A 23,923-nucleotide genomic window follows, 5' to 3' on the forward strand; every position below is an offset into this window, starting at 1 on the left:
ACATCATATAAACCACTATAGGTGGTGGCAGTCTCCCATGATTCCTAGCAATAGTGCATACCTTTAACTCCCTAATCTGTAATACTACAAAATACTGCTCTCATTTTTCCCCGGCACACAAGTGGACTATCAGCAAGGGTCCGACAGTGTTATTCCTAATTACCTTTTTTTCACTCTTGATCCTGTGGCTCTCATAATTAGTTACCTGGGGCTGCAATCCAATTTGAAGTGATGACAAGAAAGTGATCCATGAAAAAGTAATAAGTTAAATCCAATTTCAGCCTTCCTCTAATTAAATGCACATGGAACTAATGACTCAAACCCTACCATTTCAGTGATAATGGTAATTAGCGAGGTGGGAGTCACTCTCTTTTTTCAACTCTGTAGGTGTAAACCACAAGGTAAAATGGCAGGAGCACTCTTAATTACCTGTGTCATTTTGTCAGCAATTTACACATTTCTGACCAGTCAAGAACGTTTCGTTTGTTTTCTTCTGCCATGATGTTTGTAAAAAACTCCAAGCCATGTTCTGACACATAGTTAGCCCCAGACCACACTAAACAATCAGCTTAAAAATCACATTTCCAAAAATATTTCTATAGATGTTTAAGCTATAACGGAGAAAAACCTGTTTAGAAACTGATCTCTGGGTGGTCTAATAGCACAGAGGGTTGGGAATGAGGGTTCTTGGATTATACTCCTGACTGAGTCTTAGGATGGGTCTACACTGCAATTAGAGGTGTGACAGCCCATGCATATTTACCAGAGGTAGCTTTGCTCTATCTACCTCAGGTACCACTAGCAGTGAAGCTATGGCTATACAGGCTATCGGACAGGTTAGCTGCTCAAATACATGCCCATTAGGGAGTTTTGGATATAGACTCAGGTAGCCACACCATGATAGATTACCCATCTATAAAATGAAAATAATACTTGCTGACCATACACTGTATTGCCTGCTCTCACAGTATTTAGCAAAGGCAGTGTTTATTATTTGTGTTATCCATAGACTAGGACCCCATTGTGCAAGGTCCCATACAAACAGTTTTCCTAACTGCTGGAGTCACATAATTACATGAAAAAAAAATCACATTTCTCCTTTAAGAAAAATTTGCTAGTTCTCCTGGTTGGCAACAGAGGCAGAATACAATGCATTATAAAAGCTCAAAAACAAGACACACACACACACACACACACACACACACACACACACACACACACACACACCTATGTTGATTTTATCAAATGAATGGAGTTATTAAACCCCTTTAATAAAAATAACACAATGGAAGCCAGTAAAAAAAAAAAAAAAAAAAAAACCTCAAATACAAAATGAAAAATTCAAATGGAGGCTACTGAAATTTTTATTAGGAAAATCAGGAGATGTTTGAAGGGTGAAATCTTGGCCCCAGTGAAGGCAATAACAAAACTACCATGAACTTCCATGTGGGGTCAGGATTTTACCCCAAACCTGTTAAAGAATGTCAGATGTATATTTATGAATTACAAATAAATAAAGTTCTAATTAAAACAAACAAATCCCAGTTTCTCCTTTATTTAACTGCTAAGATCCGAGCTCAGGGATCTTTATCACAAGTTAAATGTACCACTAATACCTAAAATGTATGCAGGTCCCTGTACTGCTAGTTACGCCAGCTGTTGCACAAGAAACACAGAACCTTGCACAAGGGTATAATTATTTTTCATTTCACCTTTAACTGCATGCTGAGTTGCCAGTTAAATTTCTAATTTCATTACTGCTAATTTCTACACCTTGGGTGTTGTTTTCCCCCCCTCTTGTCCTTATTTATTTCTCATTATATTGATAAAAGGTACCAAATATGATACATGGGGCATTAAGCTAAAGAACAGCCTAAAGCATGCTTTATATTGCACCAAACAGGGATGCTAAGGTGAAAAAAATAACCTGATCAAAAGCTCTGCCAAATAAACAGAACCCTTCACTGTCAACATTAAAACAAACAAACAAACAAACAAACAAACAAAACAAATCTTGGTATATCTCACAACTTTTTATCTACCACATACTGATTACCATTTAACCTGAAAAAAAATGAATCAGCTAGTCAGTTTAAAATGCAAAATCCTGCCCATGACTTTCTAAATCTGTTTTCAGCCGTAATGTCCAACTTTCAATTCAATGTAACACACATTTACTACTACTTTTTTCAAAGAATATTTTTAGCACTGCCAAAATACACATGCACTTTTACTTTCTTGGGAGAAAATGTGTCTCTTGATTTGTTTCCAAAGTATGTATTCATGCCAGCAACTAAAATGCTTAAAGAACCAAAATGAATAATCACCATGAGAAATCATCTATTAAACCTGTAAATTTTAATCAATAAATAATCTATTAAACCTACAAGTAAATTTGCCTTGGCTTGGTACAATGTATGAATTCTCACGGCTCTGCGCATAACTGGATGGCTCAAATAATTGTTTCATATATTAAAGGAAATATGAACATCCATGGCACTTGTAAGATATGCTTTAATCTTTATCCCTTCCTCATCTAATTTTTGTGGTTTTTAACTCCCCCCTCCTGCTGTCAATTGTTGGCTATTAAATCTATTCCTTAGCTTTCAATTTTCTTTTGTTTGTATCATCAGGCTGTGAAACTGGATGTCACTGCCAAATATAAGGCAAGAAAGTGTGAGATATGCTCAAAATATGAGTCATAGAATATTTGGAGATTTATTTTTTAAGCTATCAGAAGAGCACATCACCCCTTCTCTAGCAAAGTTCTCATACACGGAACATTTAAAATTTCCTAAAACCGAACCCTGGCTGTAGTGATTGAGGTCAAGAAATATTGAAAATGATCAGTTTAATAACATGCTTTTGCGTGAAAACTATTCAAGGTACGATGTCCTAATGAGAACATAGAATCCCAGAGTGTATTTAAATGCTATGGGTATTTTATCAGTGAATCACAAGGTATATGAGAAATTATTCTCAGCAAGGTGAGAACAAATTAACTTCATAGCACTGTACTAGACTAATTTTCCACATATGTTTGTGCCAGTCCAGTTTACATGACAAAGCCTCCCAGCCAGTATTAAATTAGAGAGCCTGAGACTGACTGAGATTTCACTTAGCAATATTCTGCAGCAACCATAAATCGTATGCGTATGAACTACATTCAGTATTCCTATCAAGCTTGCCTAACCTCCCTGCCTGTCAACTGGTGAACTCAGGGGTGGGCAGGGCCACAAAGCATCTTATTAACAGAACCAACATTCTAGATTAACTTCTTCCCTTCCCCCCACATTCAATAGAAATAGAGCCCTAGATAATACCCATTAAAGAGTTTTTCAGCAGTGCCTTTGCCAACCATGTAAAAAAGCAGAGCAAAAGAACATTCTGTAATGGACAAAAACAAGTAACATCCCATAAACACCATAACTACCCACAAGGATTAAAGTTATGTCATTTACAAAGTGCAAAGCAACTTGATTCATTATTTAAATAAACTTTCTAAAATGGGCATATTTGGGGGATGGAAACTATCCAGGCCAATTTTGTAAACTGTATGACAGAAATTATGCGTCCTATTTCGAGCAATGTGATCAGGCAGATGATATGCGTGTGTTTTTCTCAATAATCTCAAACTAATGCTCTAGGGTGGGGGGGGAGTGTTTTGTTTTTTGAAATAATACATTCTCATTTTACCAAAGCACTCCGGGTCTGTTATATGCAAGAAGACTTGTAGTATGTTTAAGACTGCAAAAGCTCCAGGAACGAGGGGAAAAAAGAATGGGCAGTCATTTGAATCAGTGAGTGACAGGCTGGGCCAGCTCTCTGTATACATTAATAAATTAGAATTTTAATTGTGTCTCTGACTGCCGGAGCTGCTCCAGTACTTTAATATGTACCAACAATTGGCTATGTTATGGAATCTGCAATGTGGCCTTCACTGTTGACCTCTGCAACACAATTCCCAGTCTGACTACGGAAACTGTTTGGTTTGATCCTTTCAACTTATTTGAATCCTGACAAATAAGCTCACAGCTGAAAGGTCAACACAGTCATATTTCATCCTCTGGAGCTATTCTTAAGACATCTGCACAACAAAGCACTTCTTTTACTACCTGACACTGGACCTAGCCAGCACAATATCTCATTAAAAACGTCCCCAGTGGAAGAGTCTATTAAAAGGCATATGGATCAGCTATGGATTTACCAAATACAGTGTTTTTGGAAGTGTTAATATAACAGTTTGGATTAAAGTGCTCCACACTTGCAGTAAAATGTATATTTGCCCATTGACAAAACAATTCATATTTTCCAAAGGAATAACAGTGAAGATATATTGTCCGGCAGACAAAGCACAATGTTAGGAGGCTGGAATGCATGTGCCCTAATCCCACTTCTAAATAATTTCCCTCTCTGAATCTAAGCAAGTGAGTCAAGCTGTCTGCCTCAGTTTCCCCATCCAACACTATGTTAATGATATTTACTTATTAGATACGCTTCCTGGAGACATTCTGGGGATTAATATTTGCAAAGTGCTTTGAAGATAGAGTCACTACTTAAATGCTACAAGTTCTCATTATCACACCAAATTTTTCAGTTAACACTTAATGCTTCTTCAGACAAAATTCTCAATGAATTTACTGGGAGCTGTACTTGAATAAGGACTGCAGCATTTGTTCCATACGATTTATTTTCAAGATCTATGATGATGTTGGCTTTTCATATTTTACTTCAAATTTAAAGACAAAAGAATCTATGCTTGGGGAAGAAAAATAATCCGAATCACATATACGCAATGAAAGAACTAATGCTCTCAGAGAACTAGAGTTGATAGAACATCAACTTTAAAAAAAATAGAGAGAGCAACGCAGACCCAAGTTTGACAGTACGCTATGGCAACAGAAACAAACAAACAAAAAAACTAAAAAAAGACCAATATAATTTTCAGCTACAAAAGCAGAAAAATCAGAGTACAGAACACTGAGAAAATAGCCCCTCTCTGTAGGACTTTGATGTGACTGCACCTGAACTCTTGCCAGAAACCCCTTACCGACAGAAACACATTAAGAACCCAGAATTCAGAAAAGAGTAATAAAAACTATAATCAATAATAAATAAGAAAAATGATCAGGGGTCTGGAAGGACTGATTTGTTAGACTAAAGCTAAAGAATTAAATATGTACGGTTGGACCACAGAGACAGCTATGTAGGGGACATGATGACATCTTCACATCTGAAAAGCGTGAACACGAAAAGGGAAAAGGAATTGTTTAGTGTGCTACAAGGACTGTAATTTAGACAAATGGGATGAAATTAAGAAAAGGACAGTTTAGGAACCAGGGAATACTTCCCAACTGTCATGTTATGTTATGGAACAGCATTTTAAGGAAAGTGATGAAAATCCCACTGTTACTTCAGGCTTCTAAATACCAGACTGGCAAAAATAAAAGGAAATGTAATGTAGGTAACAATCCTAAATTGTCATTAAACCAGATGAACTATTTGGTTTCTCTTATGTCTAGCTCCCATAATTTAGCCCTCTTGACTCGTAAGCTAAAAAAAACCCCAAACACCCTCACACATTAATGCATCTATATACCTTTTATTTGGAGATGGTCTATTGGTTTTAGCCTTCTGAATTTGTAACAATACTGCAAAGCTTAATAATGATTAGGATCCCTAGAGAAACTGCAAATAATGTACCCCCTCTTGGAGCGCTACATACCAAAATACAGTAAAAAATGATAAGATGTCCTAATGGAGTCACAGTACTCTTGATATAGCAAATCCATGGTTTGGGTGAACATGGAACATAAACAGAACAGTCTTTGAATACAAATGTTCAAGTTGTACCACAATAACAGACTAGTATAACAAAAATCATTCTCTTTTGTGATAAACCTTCTCCACCACTTCCTAATAAAGATATGTTGTCAAGGAGCCTACATTATGGGCAGGATTTTCAAAGCACCCAGCATTGACCTAACCGTTCCGTCAGAAGCTAACGGGAGTTTGGCAATGACATTAATTGGAAGCTTTTAAGGCCAAAGCAGAGAACTTTGAAAATCTCAGCCTAAATTGATACACTACATTGTCCCTTAACTTTAATTAGTAATGTATTTGCACATGCGTGCGCGCACACACACCTTTCTTACCTGAAGGGCTGGTTGCTTGTCATTCCTCTTGGGTGACTTTAATCCACTAACTTGCTGCTGCTGCTGCAGTAGAAACTGTCGGGCCACCTGCAGAGCCTAGAAGAAAAGAATTTTAAAAATTGAGTTTGTACTGTGCAAAATTTGGGAAGCTGCATGCATAGTATTTGATCAGGACACCCTTTGAACATCAGACACTGATCAACTCCCAGAAGGACGCTCACCAAAGAAATCCTGAGGTATGTTTGTGCTCACAATACAGTGGCTTTCTATTAAAAATCTGAGCACTCACATACAACATCATGGGACATACCAGTTATCTCCCATTTTAACCATAGGGAAATATGGACATAGCAGACTTACTGCTACTATGTTGTAACTGTGGGTAACTGCTGATTTTTCCATGGTGACCACTGTGGATTTAATTAACTCTAGGTAGCTGGAAAGGCCCAGACATCCCATCAGACTGGCTTTGATGTTGGATGCTGGGCAAATGGCTTACTATAAAGAATTACCAGCCTTCATGGTCTTTGTGTCCCCAACTGGGCCATTGCAGTTTGGCGTATCGACAGCAAAGCAGAGCAGTTAACTGGATTCTCCCTTCTAGCTGTGCAAAGGTAAGTGTGGAAGAGGAAAGAGAAAAACAGCCCAAGAAGAATATGCTGTAACCCTTGTCCCAAAAACAGTCTGACAAGATTGAGGCACATCAACAACAGAGCCTATAAGCAAGCTTCAATGGGAGGTGAGTAAAGAGGAACCAGAGAAAGTCATGCCTTGAAGAGGGGACTCAAGACTGAGGCATGATTCCTGGGGGGGAAGTGAGACATGCATTGGGTAGCGTTGGAAATACGCTCCCAATTGCAAGAAAGGGGCTCAGAACTAGAGCCAGGTAGCTGCAAACAGCCTGTTTGATGAGGTGGGGGAATAAAAGAGAGGAGACACACACTGGCAGGGCTTAGGACAGATGTTGTGGGGTCTGGGGTGGCCCAGCTCCAAGCCCTGGAATGGGAAGGGCCTCAGATGGAAACAGTAGGGGCTAGGGTCGAATGTCCCCCAGCCAGCCCTTCGACATCATGAAGCATGCGCCACTCTGGGGTTCTGGCAGCGATTCAGAGGGTCTGGGGCACTTGCTGCTGCCATGGTAATGGTCGGCCAGGAACCCCAGGCCCTTTTAAATCGCTGGGTTCCAGGGCAGCTATCCTCTCCTGCTCTCCCCACTACTGGCACCCCTGGAAAGTGGGAAGAATATCCTTCTGCCAAGCTCATTTGCAAACACTTGGTGCACTCACCAGCATTTCAGATGTGAAGGAGAGGGCCATGGGAGATAGCCTGCCTGCAAGAGCCAGGAGACAAAGACTGTCTGCAGGGAGACATCTGGAAATTAAGATGCCTCGAAGAATTGCCTGGGACTGTAGCCTGCTGGCTCAGTGGAGGATTCACCATTGCTGGACTCAGGGTTTCTCTGTCTCCTTGGAGATGTTCAGTACATGTGTAGGTGTAGAAGTGGGCAGACTGAAGACTTCATTAATGTAAAATAAGAAAAATGGTCCCTGTGCAAGATGTCTGTATGGAAGGAGGGAGTGTGACTGCCACACTCTGACTGCATATGCTCCTGGAGACATTTAATTAATGCACCTTCAATAGAGGAATGACATTTGTTTAGGGGGTCTCAGTACTGGCATACGTTATGAATGGCTTTTTCTAAGTATAACATCTTAAAGGCACAACCTGTTTCCTAGATCAGCCAGGAAAGGCCTGGTGATGAGGAGAAATTTTCATGCGAAGGGACCCATTGACTTCAGTGGCTTGGTGGGGATGCATAGCACCTCACAGGATGCTGCCCCAAAACAGCAAGATTTTGTTCTTTTGTAACCTTTGAACACATACCTTCAGGGCCAAAGCCTGACCTCATAAAGGGGCCTGAGACAGTCATTGCAGCTGGCCCGTATGGGATTCCCTGGAAGGACAGAACCTCCAGATGGCCAACAGCCAGTAAAGCCTGCTTTTACATCTCTCCCTCCTTGTCCCCAGTGCTCATGCTGTGAGGAATCACCACTGCTTGTAGCACCACTGCACTACAGGAATCAATCTCTGGCGAATTAGTCCGTGGGGTTGCTCTAAACCAGGGTTTCTCCATCCATGGGTCTGGACCCAAAATTGGGTTGCCAGAATGTTTCAAAGGGTCATGTTGTAGCTCCTGTCGCCGGAGCTGGCCATGCTCCCCTCCCTGCTCTAGGCACTGCAAACTCCAAGGTCTCAGCGCCACTCAGGTTTGGCCCAGCCATCATGGCAATGCACATCGGGGTAGGCCAAGTCAAAGGCCATGTCTTCACTAAACAGAACCACACTGCAGTGAATGATTTTTCCAGAGTTTGATTTAGCGGGACTAGTTAAGAGACACTAAATCAAACTCAGAAGGTGCCTGTCGGCGGCCGGTACCCTTGCTCCTGCAAGAAGTAAGGGAAGGCAACAGCATCATTTGCCTGCACTCTAGTCAACTGGGTTGCAAGAAAAGAAAGTTTGAAAACCACTGCAGTGAATCAAGCTGGGAGTGGGGCAGAACAAAAGGGTCAAGATAGGGTTGGCACAAATATTTTCCTTCAGATTCATCAGCACCCAGTGCTTATTGCGTGCAGCTAAGGATTTTGTCTCTCTCCTTTCCCTGGATTTCAGAGGAAGAGGAAGGTGCACACTGGGTTTTAGAAAAGCACTCAGCCCCTTCCAGAATTAGGTGCTTGGAGTGCTCTGCGTTTTGCTGTAGCCTGGCTGAATGCTTGAATTGACAGTACACTATGGAGGAGACCCTCCCCCATATCCTGCCTTCTTTTCACATCACTGTTTTCAATATGCACTTTAATAACAAGTCCTCGTCACATTCGTAAAATTTCAAAGGTGGCTGTGATTTCCAGCCGAGATTGGTGGGATAAAAATAAACATAAAACCAGACTCCAGATTTAGGGATAGCCATTCAAAGTTATGGGCACCTGCCACACACAGAAAAAATGGCATTTTGATGTGCATGTGTAGCAGAGTCCTGTGATCCTTAAAGGGGGAAAGAGCGTGAGAAGCTGTCAACTACGTGCACAAATCATATCTTCAAATAAATTGTGTGCACTCGTAGTTATGTGTGTGTGCATGGAACTACTCTGGTAGTTTAGCCTATAGAGAAAGATTCTATTGGCCATGAATTAATAAAATCCAGCAAAAATGACTGGGAGATCTTTCAGTGGAACTTGCTATGTATAGGGAAGGCAAAACATTATTTGTAGGCTTGGACAGATTAGATTTTAACTGTAAATGTTGGAAAATGTCATTTTCACCATACTCACAAAACATGGAAAATTATATTTCCATTAAAAATCATCAAAATTTACAGATAGATAAAGAAAGAAAACGCTGCTTGAGAACTTATTAAAGACTGATTTAGGGATATTTATGCATTTTGACTTGTGATGCTGACAATTTGTGTTTTTAACAGATAGCTTTAGCTTTTTGAATCCCAACACCTACAGACTTTAAATAAGTATCTAACCCCTCAATTATTTCCCACAACTGTGAAAATGTAAATCAATACAGAAAAATGCTTATATCTCATAATTTTGTGCAACTTGGAAAACGTAAAATTTTAAAATGCTTTGAAATTATATTAAAAATTAATTCCTGCACATCCAGCTATTTTTATGTAATTAATCTGGTTACTTGTTAAATTGCCTCAAACAGAGCAGAAAAGAGATTCTCACATGGTTTATGGGGATGGACAAAGAATCCTCACCTATTTAATGGGGTGTTGTGCAGCTTATTTAATTAATGAATACTTGCAAAGTGCTCTGGGTTTCTCAGACAAGAAATGCCATACAGTACATGTGCAACATATTATTATATATTAAGACTGGGTCTGCAGAAGAATAATTCCAGAGAAATGTGCAATCAAATGATCATTTTAGTTCCCAGTAATTATATTCTATAGTCCCCCCCCCAAAAAAAAAATCCCACACAGGAGCCTCTATTTAAACATATATCAAACAATCAGCACATCCCTAACCTTTCAAGCTACAGCCTTTTTGAATAAAACATCTTCAGCTTATAGATAATATTCCAAAAAGAACCAGCCACCATATGTGTTGTCTCTTTGAAATACAGTTGCTATAGCAGACCTTGCATGCATTTCATGTGATATGATCATATTCTATCCGTTCTGGCAGCTGAGAGGTTGCACAACTAAACCTGGCTGCCAGAAATTTTTGAAGATTCCCAGAACAACTAGCCGTGCAAGAAACGACTGGTTTCTACTCAAGCTGGCCGTGAAGCTCTCTGCAGCCAGGCTGCTGATGGCTGTGATCATGAAGCCTTAAAGCCGCTCTCTCCAAGCGGAACAGTCCTGCCCTGCAGCTGGGGAGCCACACACTGTATGACCCAAGCTCAGGGCTTTAGTCAATTAGCTGGTCAGGTGGAGTTTTGGAGGATGGTGGGTAGCTAAAAAGCAGCTCTCCACTCTAGGGTTGCCAGTTGTGGTTGGATGTATTCCTGGAGGATTCATCACATGACATACTCTTTCATTAAAGATTAATCTTAATTCCTGGAGACTCCAGCACAATCCTGGAGGGTTGGCAACCGTACTCCATTCCCATGCCATAGGTAAGTGCTTAAAGGGTAAAGCCTTGAGCACAGGACAACTAGAGAGCAAGTGTGAAAAATTGGGACAGCAGGTAGGGGATAAGACAAACACAGGGGCTCTCAAACTGGGGGTCACAACCCTTCTGGGGGGCATGAAGTTATTACATCGGGGTGGGGGTGGAAGGGGAGCTGCAAGCTGTCAGCCTTTACCACAATCCCCGCTTTTCCTCCAGCATTTATAATGGCGCTAAATATTTTTTAAAGTGATTTTAATTGATCAGGGCGGGCTGCACTCAGAGGCTTGCTATGTGAAAGGGGGTCACCAGTACAAAAGTTTGCAAATCACTGCTATAAAATCAGGACATCTGGTAAGCCTAACTGAGCAAGGACAGAGCCAAACCCTTGCTCAGCTGGCCACTCTCCTTCCCTACCATCTCCAGCTGCTGAGATCCCTGCAACTGCATGAGGGCAGAACTGAACCTGTTTACTTTATGCAACTCTTTCCTGTCTCTTCACAAGTACCAGCAGATGAGCCTGAAATCCTCCTCACAACTCCTCCCCTGCTCCTTGCACTGAGAATTAGTGGTGTGGGGGCAGGAGGTGACAAAGTTTTCAGAGCAACCCCGCAAGCTTATGCTCCAATAAATCTGTTAGTCTATAAGGTGCCACAGGACTTCTCATTGTTTATGCAGATTCAGACTAACACGGCTACCCCTCTGATACTTCCCACAGGGAGAGACCAGTATGGGGAGAGAGCAGAAGAGAAGCACACAAATCAGGTTGGGGAAGCAAAGGGTGAGAACAGCAGGTGAGTTGCAGGAGGGAGACACAGAGAATATGTCAGAGGGAAGGAAGAACAAAAGGAGGAAGGAAGAGACCATACCACAGGGCAACAAACACTGAGTGATGGGGCCATCTTGGGGCAAGCAATCGAATGTGGCACCAAGCAGCATTTTCTGTATCTTCTCCTGTGAATGACTTAGTAAGCAAGAGAGACCAAACAACAGAAGAGCCTGTCTCTAAAACAGGGAATGTTGCCTATGGTGAGGAATGGCTCTCAAGTAGGGTGCTTACTGCGAGCTGCACCAAGACACCTGTAGGTTTCCAGCAGTACAACTTTTCCCCACTCCCTTAGTCTTCCTCCAATTTTTTTCCTCAAATTCTCACTCCACCCTCACCTATGAGCCACCCCGCTCGGCTATGTCACTTTGAAGTCTAATCCACAGTCATCATCACACGTGTAGGGAAGGGAAAGGGTGTGTGTGTGTGTAAAAGAAAAAGATGGTTAGCTTAGCAGGGAAAGCACTAGCCCTCTTTTTCCCTTCCTCCAGAAGCTATTTCAAGCCCATTTGGAGCGCCTTTGGAAATTAAATTTGCTGATCTCAATTTAACCCCAGTGAACAGCAGCCATCACCACACGCGCACTCATCACTGAATACCATCCGACAATCACTCCTCGAGAGACAGTTTCAGCACTAGCTCAGTTCTGGATCGCCTCTCTCCTGCAGACACGCCTGCACAAGGCTGAGATTTACAGGTTGGCTTGAGAAACCTCTTGGGGCTGCCAGTACCGTACAACAAGCCAGGATAAAAGGAGAAATTAAGGTGAGAGTGAATTCAGTCCCTCAGCCATCAATGGCACAAAGATTCGCCATCAAGACCGTTTCTGAACACATCATCTCCTGAGTAGAAGGCACCTTTTTATTTATACAGGCAGTCGCCGGGTTATGTACAAGATAGGCACTGTAGGTTTGTTCTTAAGTTGAATCTGTATGTAAGTCGGAACTGGCATCCAGATTCAGCCGCTGCTGAAACTCATCAGTTTCAACAGTGGCTGAATCTGGACACCAGTTCTGACTTACATACAGATTCAACTTAAGAACCCCAGGCGTCCCCAAGTCAGCTGCTGCTGAAACTGATTAGCAGCTGATTCCAGGAAGCCTGGGGCAGAGCAACTCTGCCTCGGGCTTCCTGTAGTCAGCCACTGGTCAGTTTCAGCAGCAGCTGACTTGGGGACGCCTGGGGCAGAGCAGCTGGGGTGCTGCTGGGTTGGTCCAGTAGCGCGGCCGCTCCTCGGCGCTACTGGACCAACCCAGCAGCACCCCAGCTGCTCTGCCCCAGGCGTCCTGATTCAGCCGCTGCTGAAACTGATCAGCAGCGGCTGAATCAGGACGCCTGGGGCAGAGCAGCTGGGGTGCTGCTGGGTTGGTCCAGTAGCGCCGAGGAGCGGTGCTGCGGGACCAACTGGCAGCACCGCACCTGCTCTACCACAGGCCCCGGGCTTTGCTCCACGTCTCCCTGGTCTGCTGGGGGCGGGGGCACTAGCTGCGTCCCCCCCCAGCAGACCAGGGAGACACGGAGCAAAGCCGTGGAGGACCCGGGCCAGACCCGCAGCGCTTCCAGCTGATCCAGCTCAGCTGATCCAGCTGGAAGAGCCGCGGGTCCGGCCCTGGGTCCTCCGCCGCTTTGCTCAGCGTCTCCCTGGTCTGCTGGCTCCCCCAGCAGGCGTCCCGCCGCTCCAGTCCTCCGGGGCGAGAAAATCCCCGTTCGTTCCTGCGGATCCGACATAAGTCGGATCCGCGTAACTCGGGGACTGCCTGTACATGAATTCAGTGCTAATAGGGCGCTAGATTGTCACCGAAGGAGAGGAAAAAAAAGGCCTTTACCAATCTGTGGACCTATTATTACACAGCTATCTTCCTCTTGCAGGCCTGCTCACCCATCTTGTTCAACAGGGCATGAGAGAGTAGTTCCTTACCCCATATCTGATACTTGCTTCTGCCAAGACTGGAAGCAGAGGTCCTGGTACTGCTAACTGCCAGCTGTGAGAAAAGCTTTGGCGACATGACATGGTTGCCTCTGTGTCAGAAAGTGGACCGAGCCCACCTCAAGCTCATTTCACACAGACCCCAAACAGTCAGCACGCTCTTTTGTAAGTGTGCAGTGGTCAGTGTGTCTACATCTAGAAAGACAATTAAATCTTGTATTTCAGAGACTTAGTAAAAAGAAACAGAGCAAGTCCCCAAGTCTTGGTGACATCGAACCCAGGGAGAGTTTTACCATCGACTTCAGCATAATGTCGATGCAGCATCTATCATCGAATGCTCCCAATGCTCAAATTATAAAAGATATAAGGGAAACACTTCACTAACCACTGAACACAATCACATGTGGGATGGAAGGCAACAGCCACTAAATACTAGCCAACTAGTTCCACACGGGGGACAGGAGGGGGACAACTTACCCCTTTTGAGATAGGCAGGGCAAGATTTTTGGTTTTTGCCAAGTTAGGCAGAATACAATTCCTCAGCTGTTTGCCCAGGACACCTATTCTCCCACAGCTGATGTTGTTGCTCTCTCTGAACACTTGCATTACGAGCAACTCATTCTTCCAATTTCCACCATAATTTTAAAGTCATAAACACAAGACTAGGGGACCAATTTTTGCTCCCAATATAAATCTGGAGAAACTCCAAAGACTTCAGAACAGCAGCAGCTGCTGATCTGAGAAGAGGATGAAAGGGTGGAAAACATTTTAGGGAAAAAGGGATAAAAACGTTTTTACAAACAGAAGGGCCATGTAAATGTGCAGTGCTGTGTACAATCGATACAGGAACAGTACATTGGAAATATTATTACAATGTCCTGCCCTCCAGAGCCTTTTGTTAACTCTTCCTCCATTGATGCCAGTGTACTAGGGAAGTAGCTCTCAAGCTGCTTTTTTCCCAATCAGACTCTATTTTTATGAAAGCAAATGAGCTTCAGTCTCACCCTCCAGGTTCTTAATATTCATATTAGGGATGTAAGAAACTAATCGACTAGTGATGCAACTAGTTGTTTCCACCACCCCTTGCTGCTTCTATCAGAGAGAGGCAACAAGGAGGGAGGAGATAACTTAAAAGCTGGTTCCCCCCAGCACCGTTTCCACGGGGAGCTGCGGATATAGAGGCACAGTGGGAAACGGCACAAGCGGGGACGGAAGCAGTCTCTGCTTGCGCTGCTTCTGTTGTGATTCTGCTTTTTAACTGTACAAGAGGCTCAGCGGGACTCTTATACATTTCAAGGGCTGAGGGCCACAGGGAGCGGGCTCCCTGTGAGGCTTCCTTTTGCAATGTACAAGATCCCAACTGGGGCTCTTATAAATTTCAAAGGCTGAGGAGCTGCAGGGAGCGTGGGGCTAGCGGGGACTCCCCCTGCTGCACTTCAGCCTTTGAACTGTACATTTCAAAAGAAAGCCCCACACTCCTTCATGCTCCCAGTGCAAAAGCGAAGGCGCCCATATAGACTAATCAAATAGTCGATGGAAATCCCATTGATTATTCGATTAGTTAATTCATCTACATGTAACATCCCTAATTCATATCGATCAGCTAATAATTAAACACCTGACTAAAAAAGGACATGCCGTTTGAGTAGCCGGGGTCTAGGTCTACCACACTTCAGCTTGTTTCTCTCCGCAAAGCTTTTCCAGATACAGTAAGACTGACTCAGACAAACTAGAGAATGACATGTGAACCCCCATGGGCCAAGGATGAACAGGTAAAGAGCTCCAGGGGGACCATACATGGAAGGGAAATAAGAGTTCAAGGGAGGCCTCCACAACCTTAATCTACCTTTCCACTCCTCTCTTAATTGAACCCACAGCCCTGAAGCAGACAGCAAATATCTTTCTTCCCTACACACGGCTTCAAATTTCCTGGGCACCACTGGTAGGGGAGGTGGGAAAGAGGGGGAGAAGAAGAAAGGGAATATTAACAGCAGAGGATATAAAGACCCTCTGCACTCAATGCTAGCACCAAAACCCCCCACGAGCATGAGTTGTCACTGAAGGGGAAACCCTGCTGAGTCCCAGCCGCTCAATATAGGGCTAACGGTGTGAAAAATAACGGCCTATGATATGAACAGGCTTGGCAGGATTAGATTTTTAATCGGTAAATGTATCAGTAAATGTAAATGTCCATTTCACTATTCAGAGACAGAAGGGATAACATGCCCATTGGTAGTAACTGAAATTTACAGATAGGAAAAGTAAGAAAAATGCTGGAGAATTTATTGAGCTTGATTTAAGGGTATTTACTTTACATTTTGACATGTCATAGTGACAGTGTTTTAACAGTTACAGAACTTTAACTTCCTGAATCTCAACAGTCACAATCATTAATTAAATATTGTTTGACCTCTCTTCTTCCCCCGTAATTTCCCACAACTTTGAAAACTTAAATAAATAAAATTGACAGTAATGCTTAAAAATAAACACTGGTATCATCCATCAAAATTATAAAAAAATTGAGTTCTGCCAAGCATAGATATAAAGGCAATCAGAAGAGCAGATAGGACAGGCCCTTATGAATTGATGAAAGGCGTGAGAGTGAGATTTAAGTACACGTTGAAAAGTTCTCGCTGGGAATCAAAGAAAAATCTCATGTGAGAATTTGGATTTTCTGACTATCAGCACACTAAATAAAAAGATGGACAAGAGTTTTAGAGTCCCCATGCCAGCACTTTTCATATTCAATCACCACATCCCTCAAATGCCCCCTTTTCCAAGCAGGAACACTTGCTCTAGTTCCAGTGTTTCCCTAAATATTTCCCCATACATTTTGTGCCCCTGCCCATTTTTTTTTTATAGTTGATAGTTATTTCCATCAGAAATGCAGACTCGTGTCAGACAGGCCACAGAACAAGCTATGTACAATACAGAACAAAATCCTTATGTGCTTTTCAATTCCTGCATGAATCATTTTTTACAACTCTTCTTTTGGGACTTGGTCACGGATTGTGCCCCACATGTGGGCTTTGGCAGGCAGAGAGATATGCCCACCAATAAGCCCACAGTTTGAGGAAACTACTCTAAGAGAGGCGAGACAGTAGCATCTAAGCAGCATGTTTCCAGTAATCAAGGCTAGTAATGTGACAGTCTGAGGAGCATAGTTAGCAGAAGCAGTAATCCACCTGTTTGCCAGTATCACGGTCTTACCGTGATTTTAATTATGCACTTAAAAAAAGAAGAAAACAAGACCATGGCTGGGATGAGAACATTACCTCAACCCTGACTTCCAGATGTGGAGACATTCCTCCCTGATCTTGCAAGAATTATATCAAGGCATATTTCCACACAATTAGACCGTTTTTAAAAATCCCTGCAGTGTTTCAGACACAAAAAGGCTCGTCAGTATCAGATGTGGCTGTTAACAGCATTGTGGTGGCCTTCCTTGCTTCTATTCAGTCATGCCCAGGAAGGGCTTTTACGTTTTCAGATGCAGGATCATATTCAGCCAATATTTTTCTCCTCTCTCTCAGTCCCCACCTCCAGGCACCTTCATACAGTGCTCTGCTCCACACTTCCTAGGATGGGAGCTGCAGAATGCAATTACCAAGCTCTGAAGTCTGGAGACAGGACAGCTTCCGGATTTGTTAATTTCACTCCCACTCCTCCCTAACTGCATCTTTCTTCTTGGAGCAGCAGGTGGGGGTGACCAGTGTAGTGGGAGACTGGCAGCAGAGTGAGCTCTTACGTTGGAATGCACCACAGAGAAGCTGAGGATCAGAAGACTCAGGGCGAACAGAGCAGGAGGCAAAAAAGGTGCAAACCAGCTGCTGCAGCACCTGGTATGCTTCCTCTAGGAGGGGCAGAACAAGGGGAGGGGCGCAGAACCAGCTAGCAAATTGTAAAGGAACAAAAAAGAGACAGTGCCCAAAGATAGGCAAAGAAAAGTGGTGTTTTCTTGTAATGTCTGATTCCTCTGCTCCTCTTAAACCATTGCTCTCAACCCCTTCCCTGCCAGGAAAACATGCAATGGCACCTCTCTCCACTTCCATTTCTCTGTCTCTCATACCCCATCTCTGATTTTTCATCTCAGCCTTGCTCTATTACTCCTCAGTTAACCCTTGTTTTTGGCTGCCCTTCCTTTCCCTATTCATCTCCTCCCCAGACCTACCTCCTCTCCTCCACTCTTCACCTGCCCTCCACCCATTTGTTGCTGCACAGTTTTCTGTGGAAGGCTAACTTTTAATAAGGGGACATAAGTCACTCTGTATATTGGTGCCGAGTGGAAGGAGAAGCTTTGATAAAAATTGATTTATTCATTAAATAAAATATGCTGATTGGATGGCCCTGATTGCCTGAATTGGGCAGATGGATGTAGCTATGCACTTCCTGAGCGATTCCTTTGCTGGAGCAATACAGGAACCAATTTATATTCTACCTATACACAGAGGAGGCCAGTTCCTCTCCCCCGCAAAAAAAGTATTTATAATTTTCACCACTGTGCGCCCCTGAAACGTCTCCGAGCTTAATGGATGTCAATGGAGAAGACAAAAAGATGTGTTTTTTCCTTCCACAGGCCCAAATCCTTCCCCAAAAGCATCGCTGTGTGTGGAGAAGTTTCTCTCTGGAAATAAGGAAACATGTGGCAGAAGAAATAAGAATCCTTTCTTCCAGCATCATAGAAAAGCAGGCAGTGGAGTCCCTCCAGAACAGTCACTCTGTCATCAGCATTGGAGTATCTTCTGTAGTGCTTGTGTCCTTTCTTGGCCATCCCTGACCTAAATCCTGATGCTTCCTGACCCGCTGGCATCCCTCGCAGAGTGGGTCTGCCTGGCTCCCTAAATCCTGTCCCTGTCCAGCAGAACTATGCCGCTTCTGCTTCAAAAAAGCCTTTCCGGCATTCAGAAGAGACAAAGATTTGCCTTCACACAGCTCTGTTTGTCATTTTCAGATGTTGCCAGCTATGCAAGAACTGCTCAGAAACAATGAAAGTTGGCAGGTAGGGAGAGGAAGGGAGTTTTTGTCCTTTCCATAAATGTTGAAAGGTGAAAGAAAGGCAGCAGACAGGAAGTGAGAGAGGAGGAGAGGCAGGGCCCAATCCAGCTAGGCCAAAGGTACCAGTGAATCTAGGACCACCAATGGTAGCAAGAGACGCTAACAAAATTCTACTCTCTAGTCACGTCTGAAATCTTCCGCAGCCCTCTTACATGCAGTAATGCAGTAAAAGCACTTGTTCCACACTTCTCTCATTTATGTCAAAGACTCACCATGGAGACTTTTCAGAGCCACTCAGAAATCACCTGGTGAAAGATGCTCAAAGATCAAGACAAATTTCCCTTTCTATTGACACAGCAAAGCCCAGAATGTTTGTGGCCTATCCCAGTGAGAAAGAAGGGTTGGGCAAATGCCTCCTGATAGAATGAAACTCACCTGACAAGAGCCTTGCTTATAATGCATACTGAACTTGAACCAAACTGTCTGAAGGATGAAGAAATCTTGAGATTTCCAGACAATTTTCTCAGGCTCAAATGAATCAGCTTCTGATATTCTCCATGGTTAGCCAAAGTGAATCAGACTGTTGAATATTTGGAAGACCAGCCACTGCAGATTCTTTTGGGGCATCAGAAGTCAAGGAAATTCTCCTCCAATAAGAGGTCATGGACAAGTGGAAACAGCCTTTTGGTGGCAATGATGTGACCTGTATATTGTGTGGGGCTGCCTTCATGTTGTCCTATATAATAGGGCAAAACAGCATTCAGAGGCTCATGGAATAAAAACCCAATTTTCAACATGGCAAAAATGTGAAAAAAGCCTTAAGTTCTCTACTCGTACTAATACTGTTTTTACAAATTCAGTAATTATCTGGGGATCGAAAACACAGTGGCAAAACCTGCATGTAACAAACTATTATCTAGATTAGTTGAGACTTGTGAAGACTGTAGGAACTTTCAAGAGACTGTCCATTAACAACTGAAAGGCACTGACTACTGAAAGGAATAATTTTAACGACACGTATACATTACTGGGTTCTGAATTATCTGTAACCACTCAGGAAGAAGACTTCATCATCGCTGCGGACATCTCAATGCAATCACTGTTCACTGCACAGCAGGGAATCACAAACCAAACACAATATTAGGATCCATAAATAATGGGATGGAAAATAACACCACAAATATTACAATTCCATTTTATGATTCGGTGGCACTCACTAACTTAGAACAGTTCTAGTAACTCTATGTTTCAAAATGGTAAAGCAGAACTGGAAGGGGTTCAGACACAGGTGACAAAAACTATTAGAGCCCTGAGAAGATATGGGAAGAAAGTTGACAAGCCTGGGACTTTTCAATTTAAAGAGAGGAGAATAAGAGGAGACATGATAAAAGTTTACACAACAATGTATAGTACAGAAAAGGTGCCTCTAGTGTAGGAGTGGGCAAAAGAGCCTCCACGGGCTGGATCCAGCCCGCCAAGAGGGTGAATCCAGCCTGCAGAGGCCCTTCTGCTCCCCTGACCCCAAAACAATTAGTAGGTGCATGGCATTTCAAAGTGCTGCACACTGCGAGCAGAGCGGGGACAGAGTGGAGAAGGCTTCACATACTCCCTCGCCCCCAGGTCTTAATTGGCCTGGGGGCGGGGAGCGTGCAAAGCCTCCTCCCACCGTGCGAGCAGTGTGTGGCGCTTCAAAGCGCCACGTGCTCCTGGCAGGGCAGTGGGGAGAGCTGATTGGCCTGGGGTGGAGGAGCGTGCCAAGCCTCTTGCAGGGCATGAGTCCCTAGTGGGAAGGAGTGTGGGGGGGGGGGGATTCTGAATGGACCACGGGTCCAACCTGATATGCTAATTCCTGTCTTCCCTTTCACTCACTGGCACTGCTGACACAAGAGATGTTTTTGCTCGGATACACGCACCTGCAGCCAGTTCCATAGGAGCTGGTGCATGCTGGGAGCCGGCTCCTGGCATGCACTTGCCGACGCTTCACTCTGTTACCTCTGCCAAGACGCAAAGGCAGCAGTGCTGGGTGGCAGCTGGTTCCCAGGGAGCGGGGCGGGAACTTGCATAAAACTGGTTGCAGTAACCGATTAACCCCGACTTTTAAGTTAACCATGTAATTGTTTATTTATCCTATTACATCCTTAGTTGACACCACCTTAAACTCTGTTACTCAGGCCCATAGCTTGGCTGTCATATTTGACTCTGCTCACTATCAAAATCCATAAATTGTGGTGGTGTTTGAAGTGTGCTCCGTTACATCTGTAAGATACGGCCTTTAGTCTTTGTCTACACCTCTGACACTCTCATAATCTCTCATTTGGCTTATGGCATTCTCTAGCTCTCTGTCCTCCCAACATCCACCTTTCATTCCTTGGGGTCTATTCAAAATTCTAATGCTAAGAACCTTTTTCTGACCTGTTGTTCTGACCTTACCAAAAGCCCTCTCAGAAACTCTGCTACCTCCCCCCCCCCACACACACTACATCAAATCCAAGCTTTTGATCCGTACCTAGCTAGTTTCTACTCATCTGCTCTTGTGTTCTGCCATGTCATCTTCTCTCCTTATACTAAACATACAATTCCAGGCTCTACTGCCTATTTGTCCATTTCCTGCACAAACTTCTTAGTGCTCCCAACCAAGCCAGTTATGCAAGGAATACCCTCCTCAAACTAGTTTCATAAAGCCCCTGCCTTGTCCTGACTAAAGTCCTTCCTAGGAACCATTTCTGACGTGCAGCTCCTCATGCAACTTCAAAGCATCATGCAATTTTTCTTTTTTGATCATAATCTAGGTCCTTGTCAAAAAGAAGCACCCGTACCCTAGATAATACACCTAAGGTACAGTAGCAAGTCACTTAGTATTAAAGACGAGGGGAGCGAATAAACACATGAACTGACATGCAATTCTAAGAGACAAAGAGAGATTCTGAAAGCAAGTCAGTCTATTAAATTTATACCTACCTGCACAATGTGAAACAAACTGCATCTCAGTTTCCCTTCACACAAATGTCAGTGACACAGAATAAACCCATGAATTCACTCCCTACACATTACTTGTAAACTCATAATTTACTGGTCAGTATTGTCCTGATAAAATATGTGTAGCAACACTGTACATGATGTAATATGAGTTCCCTGTGTGAGGTTTGATGCTCGCATAGTAGCAACTTCAAACAGGCCTGTTTTGAACAAAAAAGTGTACATTTGCCTCACTTTGCATTTAAGCAGTAAGCAGTCATGAATCAAGAAAGGAAAACAAAAGGAAACTTAAACAGGTGGGAAAAGACAGCACTGAACATCCTTCCACACAGACTCTGTCTCTGAGCTTCCAGCCAGAAATATTTTGCAAAAGACACAGAAACTATAAAAAGCAGAGGCAAACTCCCCAAACACATCCCACTCCATCTGTGTCTAGTATTACACCTATGATGACAGATAAAAACATTCACTGGATTCAGGAGAAGGTGGGAGTCCTGAGTCGAAGAGTTTGGTCAATCTTGCTGGCAGCATATCGTGAGAAATTTTGCTTGAATCTAATACAGTTTGTTAAGGTAGGCACAAGAAAGCATTTTATCTTTATTTTTCTTGTAACCATTTCTGACTTTTATGCCTCATTGTTTGTACTCACTGAAAAGCTCTCTCTTTGTAGTTAATAAACGTGTTTAAAATGAAATGTCTGGGTAATTCTATAAGGGTGTGTCTATACAGCACCCTAAACTCAAAATATGATATGCAAATTGCGTATCTTATTTCAACAAAATTTTGAAATAATGTATATTGAAATTTGGCGCATCTACACAGCAACATCCCTTAGCCAGTTACAGGGATGCTGAAATAAATCTCAAAATAGTGGGCACATTCAAAAGACGTGGGGTAGCTATTTTGGAATACCTTCAGTATCCCGAAATAGACCTGCCGTGCAGACGTACTGAAAAAGATTATGAAATTGTATATTATCCCCTTCAAGGAATAATAGATTTACAATATTTGCACTGTCCAGGAGAAGGTTGGGCAATATAGAACAAACATTTCTGGGGGAAAAGTGAGGGCTGGTTGCGTTGTGGTCACCAAGCAGTATGACCCAGGCTGGTGAGAGCCACGTTGCAGCTGGGAAGCTGCAGTTACACACAGACACTCAAGGTGTGACTTGCATGCTGGAAAGCTGTTGGTATGTGGCCCAGATAAGAATTATTTCAGTCAGGCATTGTGAGGTACCCCAGGTTGCAAGGCAGGAGTAACACAACTCCTCCCACCCTCTCTGAATTGTACCCAAGTATAACACGGTCAAGCTTACGTGTTTCCTTTAAATCCAGTAAAAGCACCTTAAAACACTCAACTGCTTCCCAGCAATCAGACAACCCCTCATTTTATTTCTCAACAGTGATTTAGCTTATAGTTCCCCCCCCCCCCCAATAGAATATAGATTTAACATTCTTTTACACACTGATTAGAAGCCACATACTGTCCAGGATAGTATTAAGAATTGTGTTAGAGAGGGAGTGTCTGAAATGGATTTATTACTGGTATAATTCCACACTGTGGCAGTCGTTGAAGCAATATCAGGACAGCTAATAGAGCTGTCAATATTTTGCTCGAAAGTCAACATCCATATTCCACAAAATTGCAAGTTGTTCTGATCTAATTAACCACCTAACTATAATGAAAAAAAAAAGTCTACGAGATGCTGAAGCAGAAATAACTATAAAAAAATCTACCAAATCCAAAAGGTTGAACAAATTAGCTGTAGTAACATTTCACTGACAACCCCCCCCCCCCCAAAACAACAACAAACAAACAAACAAAAGAAGAAAAGGATTAACTGCCAGGTGCAGCTTTTAGAAGGTGGAGGCCACAGACCACAAAGGGTTAAGAGACTTGCTAAAAAAATGACACACACAATTTCCTTTTATCATAAAATAATACGCTTATTATTTTCTGTATATCTGTTAAAGGGCACGGCCTTCTGGGTGGAAAACAAAACACAGCTTGGTCACATGTTTATTTGCTTCAGCTACTCCCTTTCCCTTCTGATAAATAATCAAACATGCCATCCAGAAAAAACAAAACCAGCGAGCTGGGAAATTTGATGGTCATCAAATAGACTAAGATACCAAGAAAAGCAGCCCCACTGTTCCCACAGTGAGTTTTCTGCCCCACACCTACACTAACATCTGAGTAAATAACTTCAGTCACTCTTTCCATTTTCCCCATGCAATTACTCCTACTGTTAAACAAATTGTCCTTAAGGCAGTCACAAACACCATTTTTTCCCTGCAAAGTAGAACAACTTCTGAACATTAAAAAGCCAGCCTAGCAATATATTTTAAAAATAGGTTTGTTATACTTGTGGTTTGGCTGAATACACAGCTCGATTTCTTCTCGCTCACTCGCTCTCTTT

The 23,923-nt window shown here is 43.0% G+C and overlaps 1 protein-coding gene across 49 annotated transcripts in view; it reads right to left on the bottom strand.

Moving 5' to 3' along the window:
• Window positions 1–23,923, bottom strand: part of FOXP1 (forkhead box P1) — a 562,577-nt gene that overhangs the window by 142,742 nt on the left and 395,912 nt on the right. For 41 of the 49 annotated variants that reach the window (XM_075938629.1, XM_075938614.1, XM_075938618.1 and 38 more), the window contains one exon: window positions 6,147–6,251. In XM_075938629.1, the coding sequence (XP_075794744.1) occupies window positions 6,147–6,251 (105 nt within the window). The remainder of the gene's footprint in view (window positions 1–6,146; window positions 6,252–23,923) is intronic. The other 8 variants (XM_075938631.1, XM_075938630.1, XM_075938634.1 and 5 more) reach the window with 1 other exon arrangement.

This window comes from Pelodiscus sinensis, chromosome 11 (genome assembly GCF_049634645.1).
Source record: "Pelodiscus sinensis isolate JC-2024 chromosome 11, ASM4963464v1, whole genome shotgun sequence".
Lineage (NCBI taxonomy): Eukaryota > Metazoa > Chordata > Testudines > Trionychidae > Pelodiscus > Pelodiscus sinensis.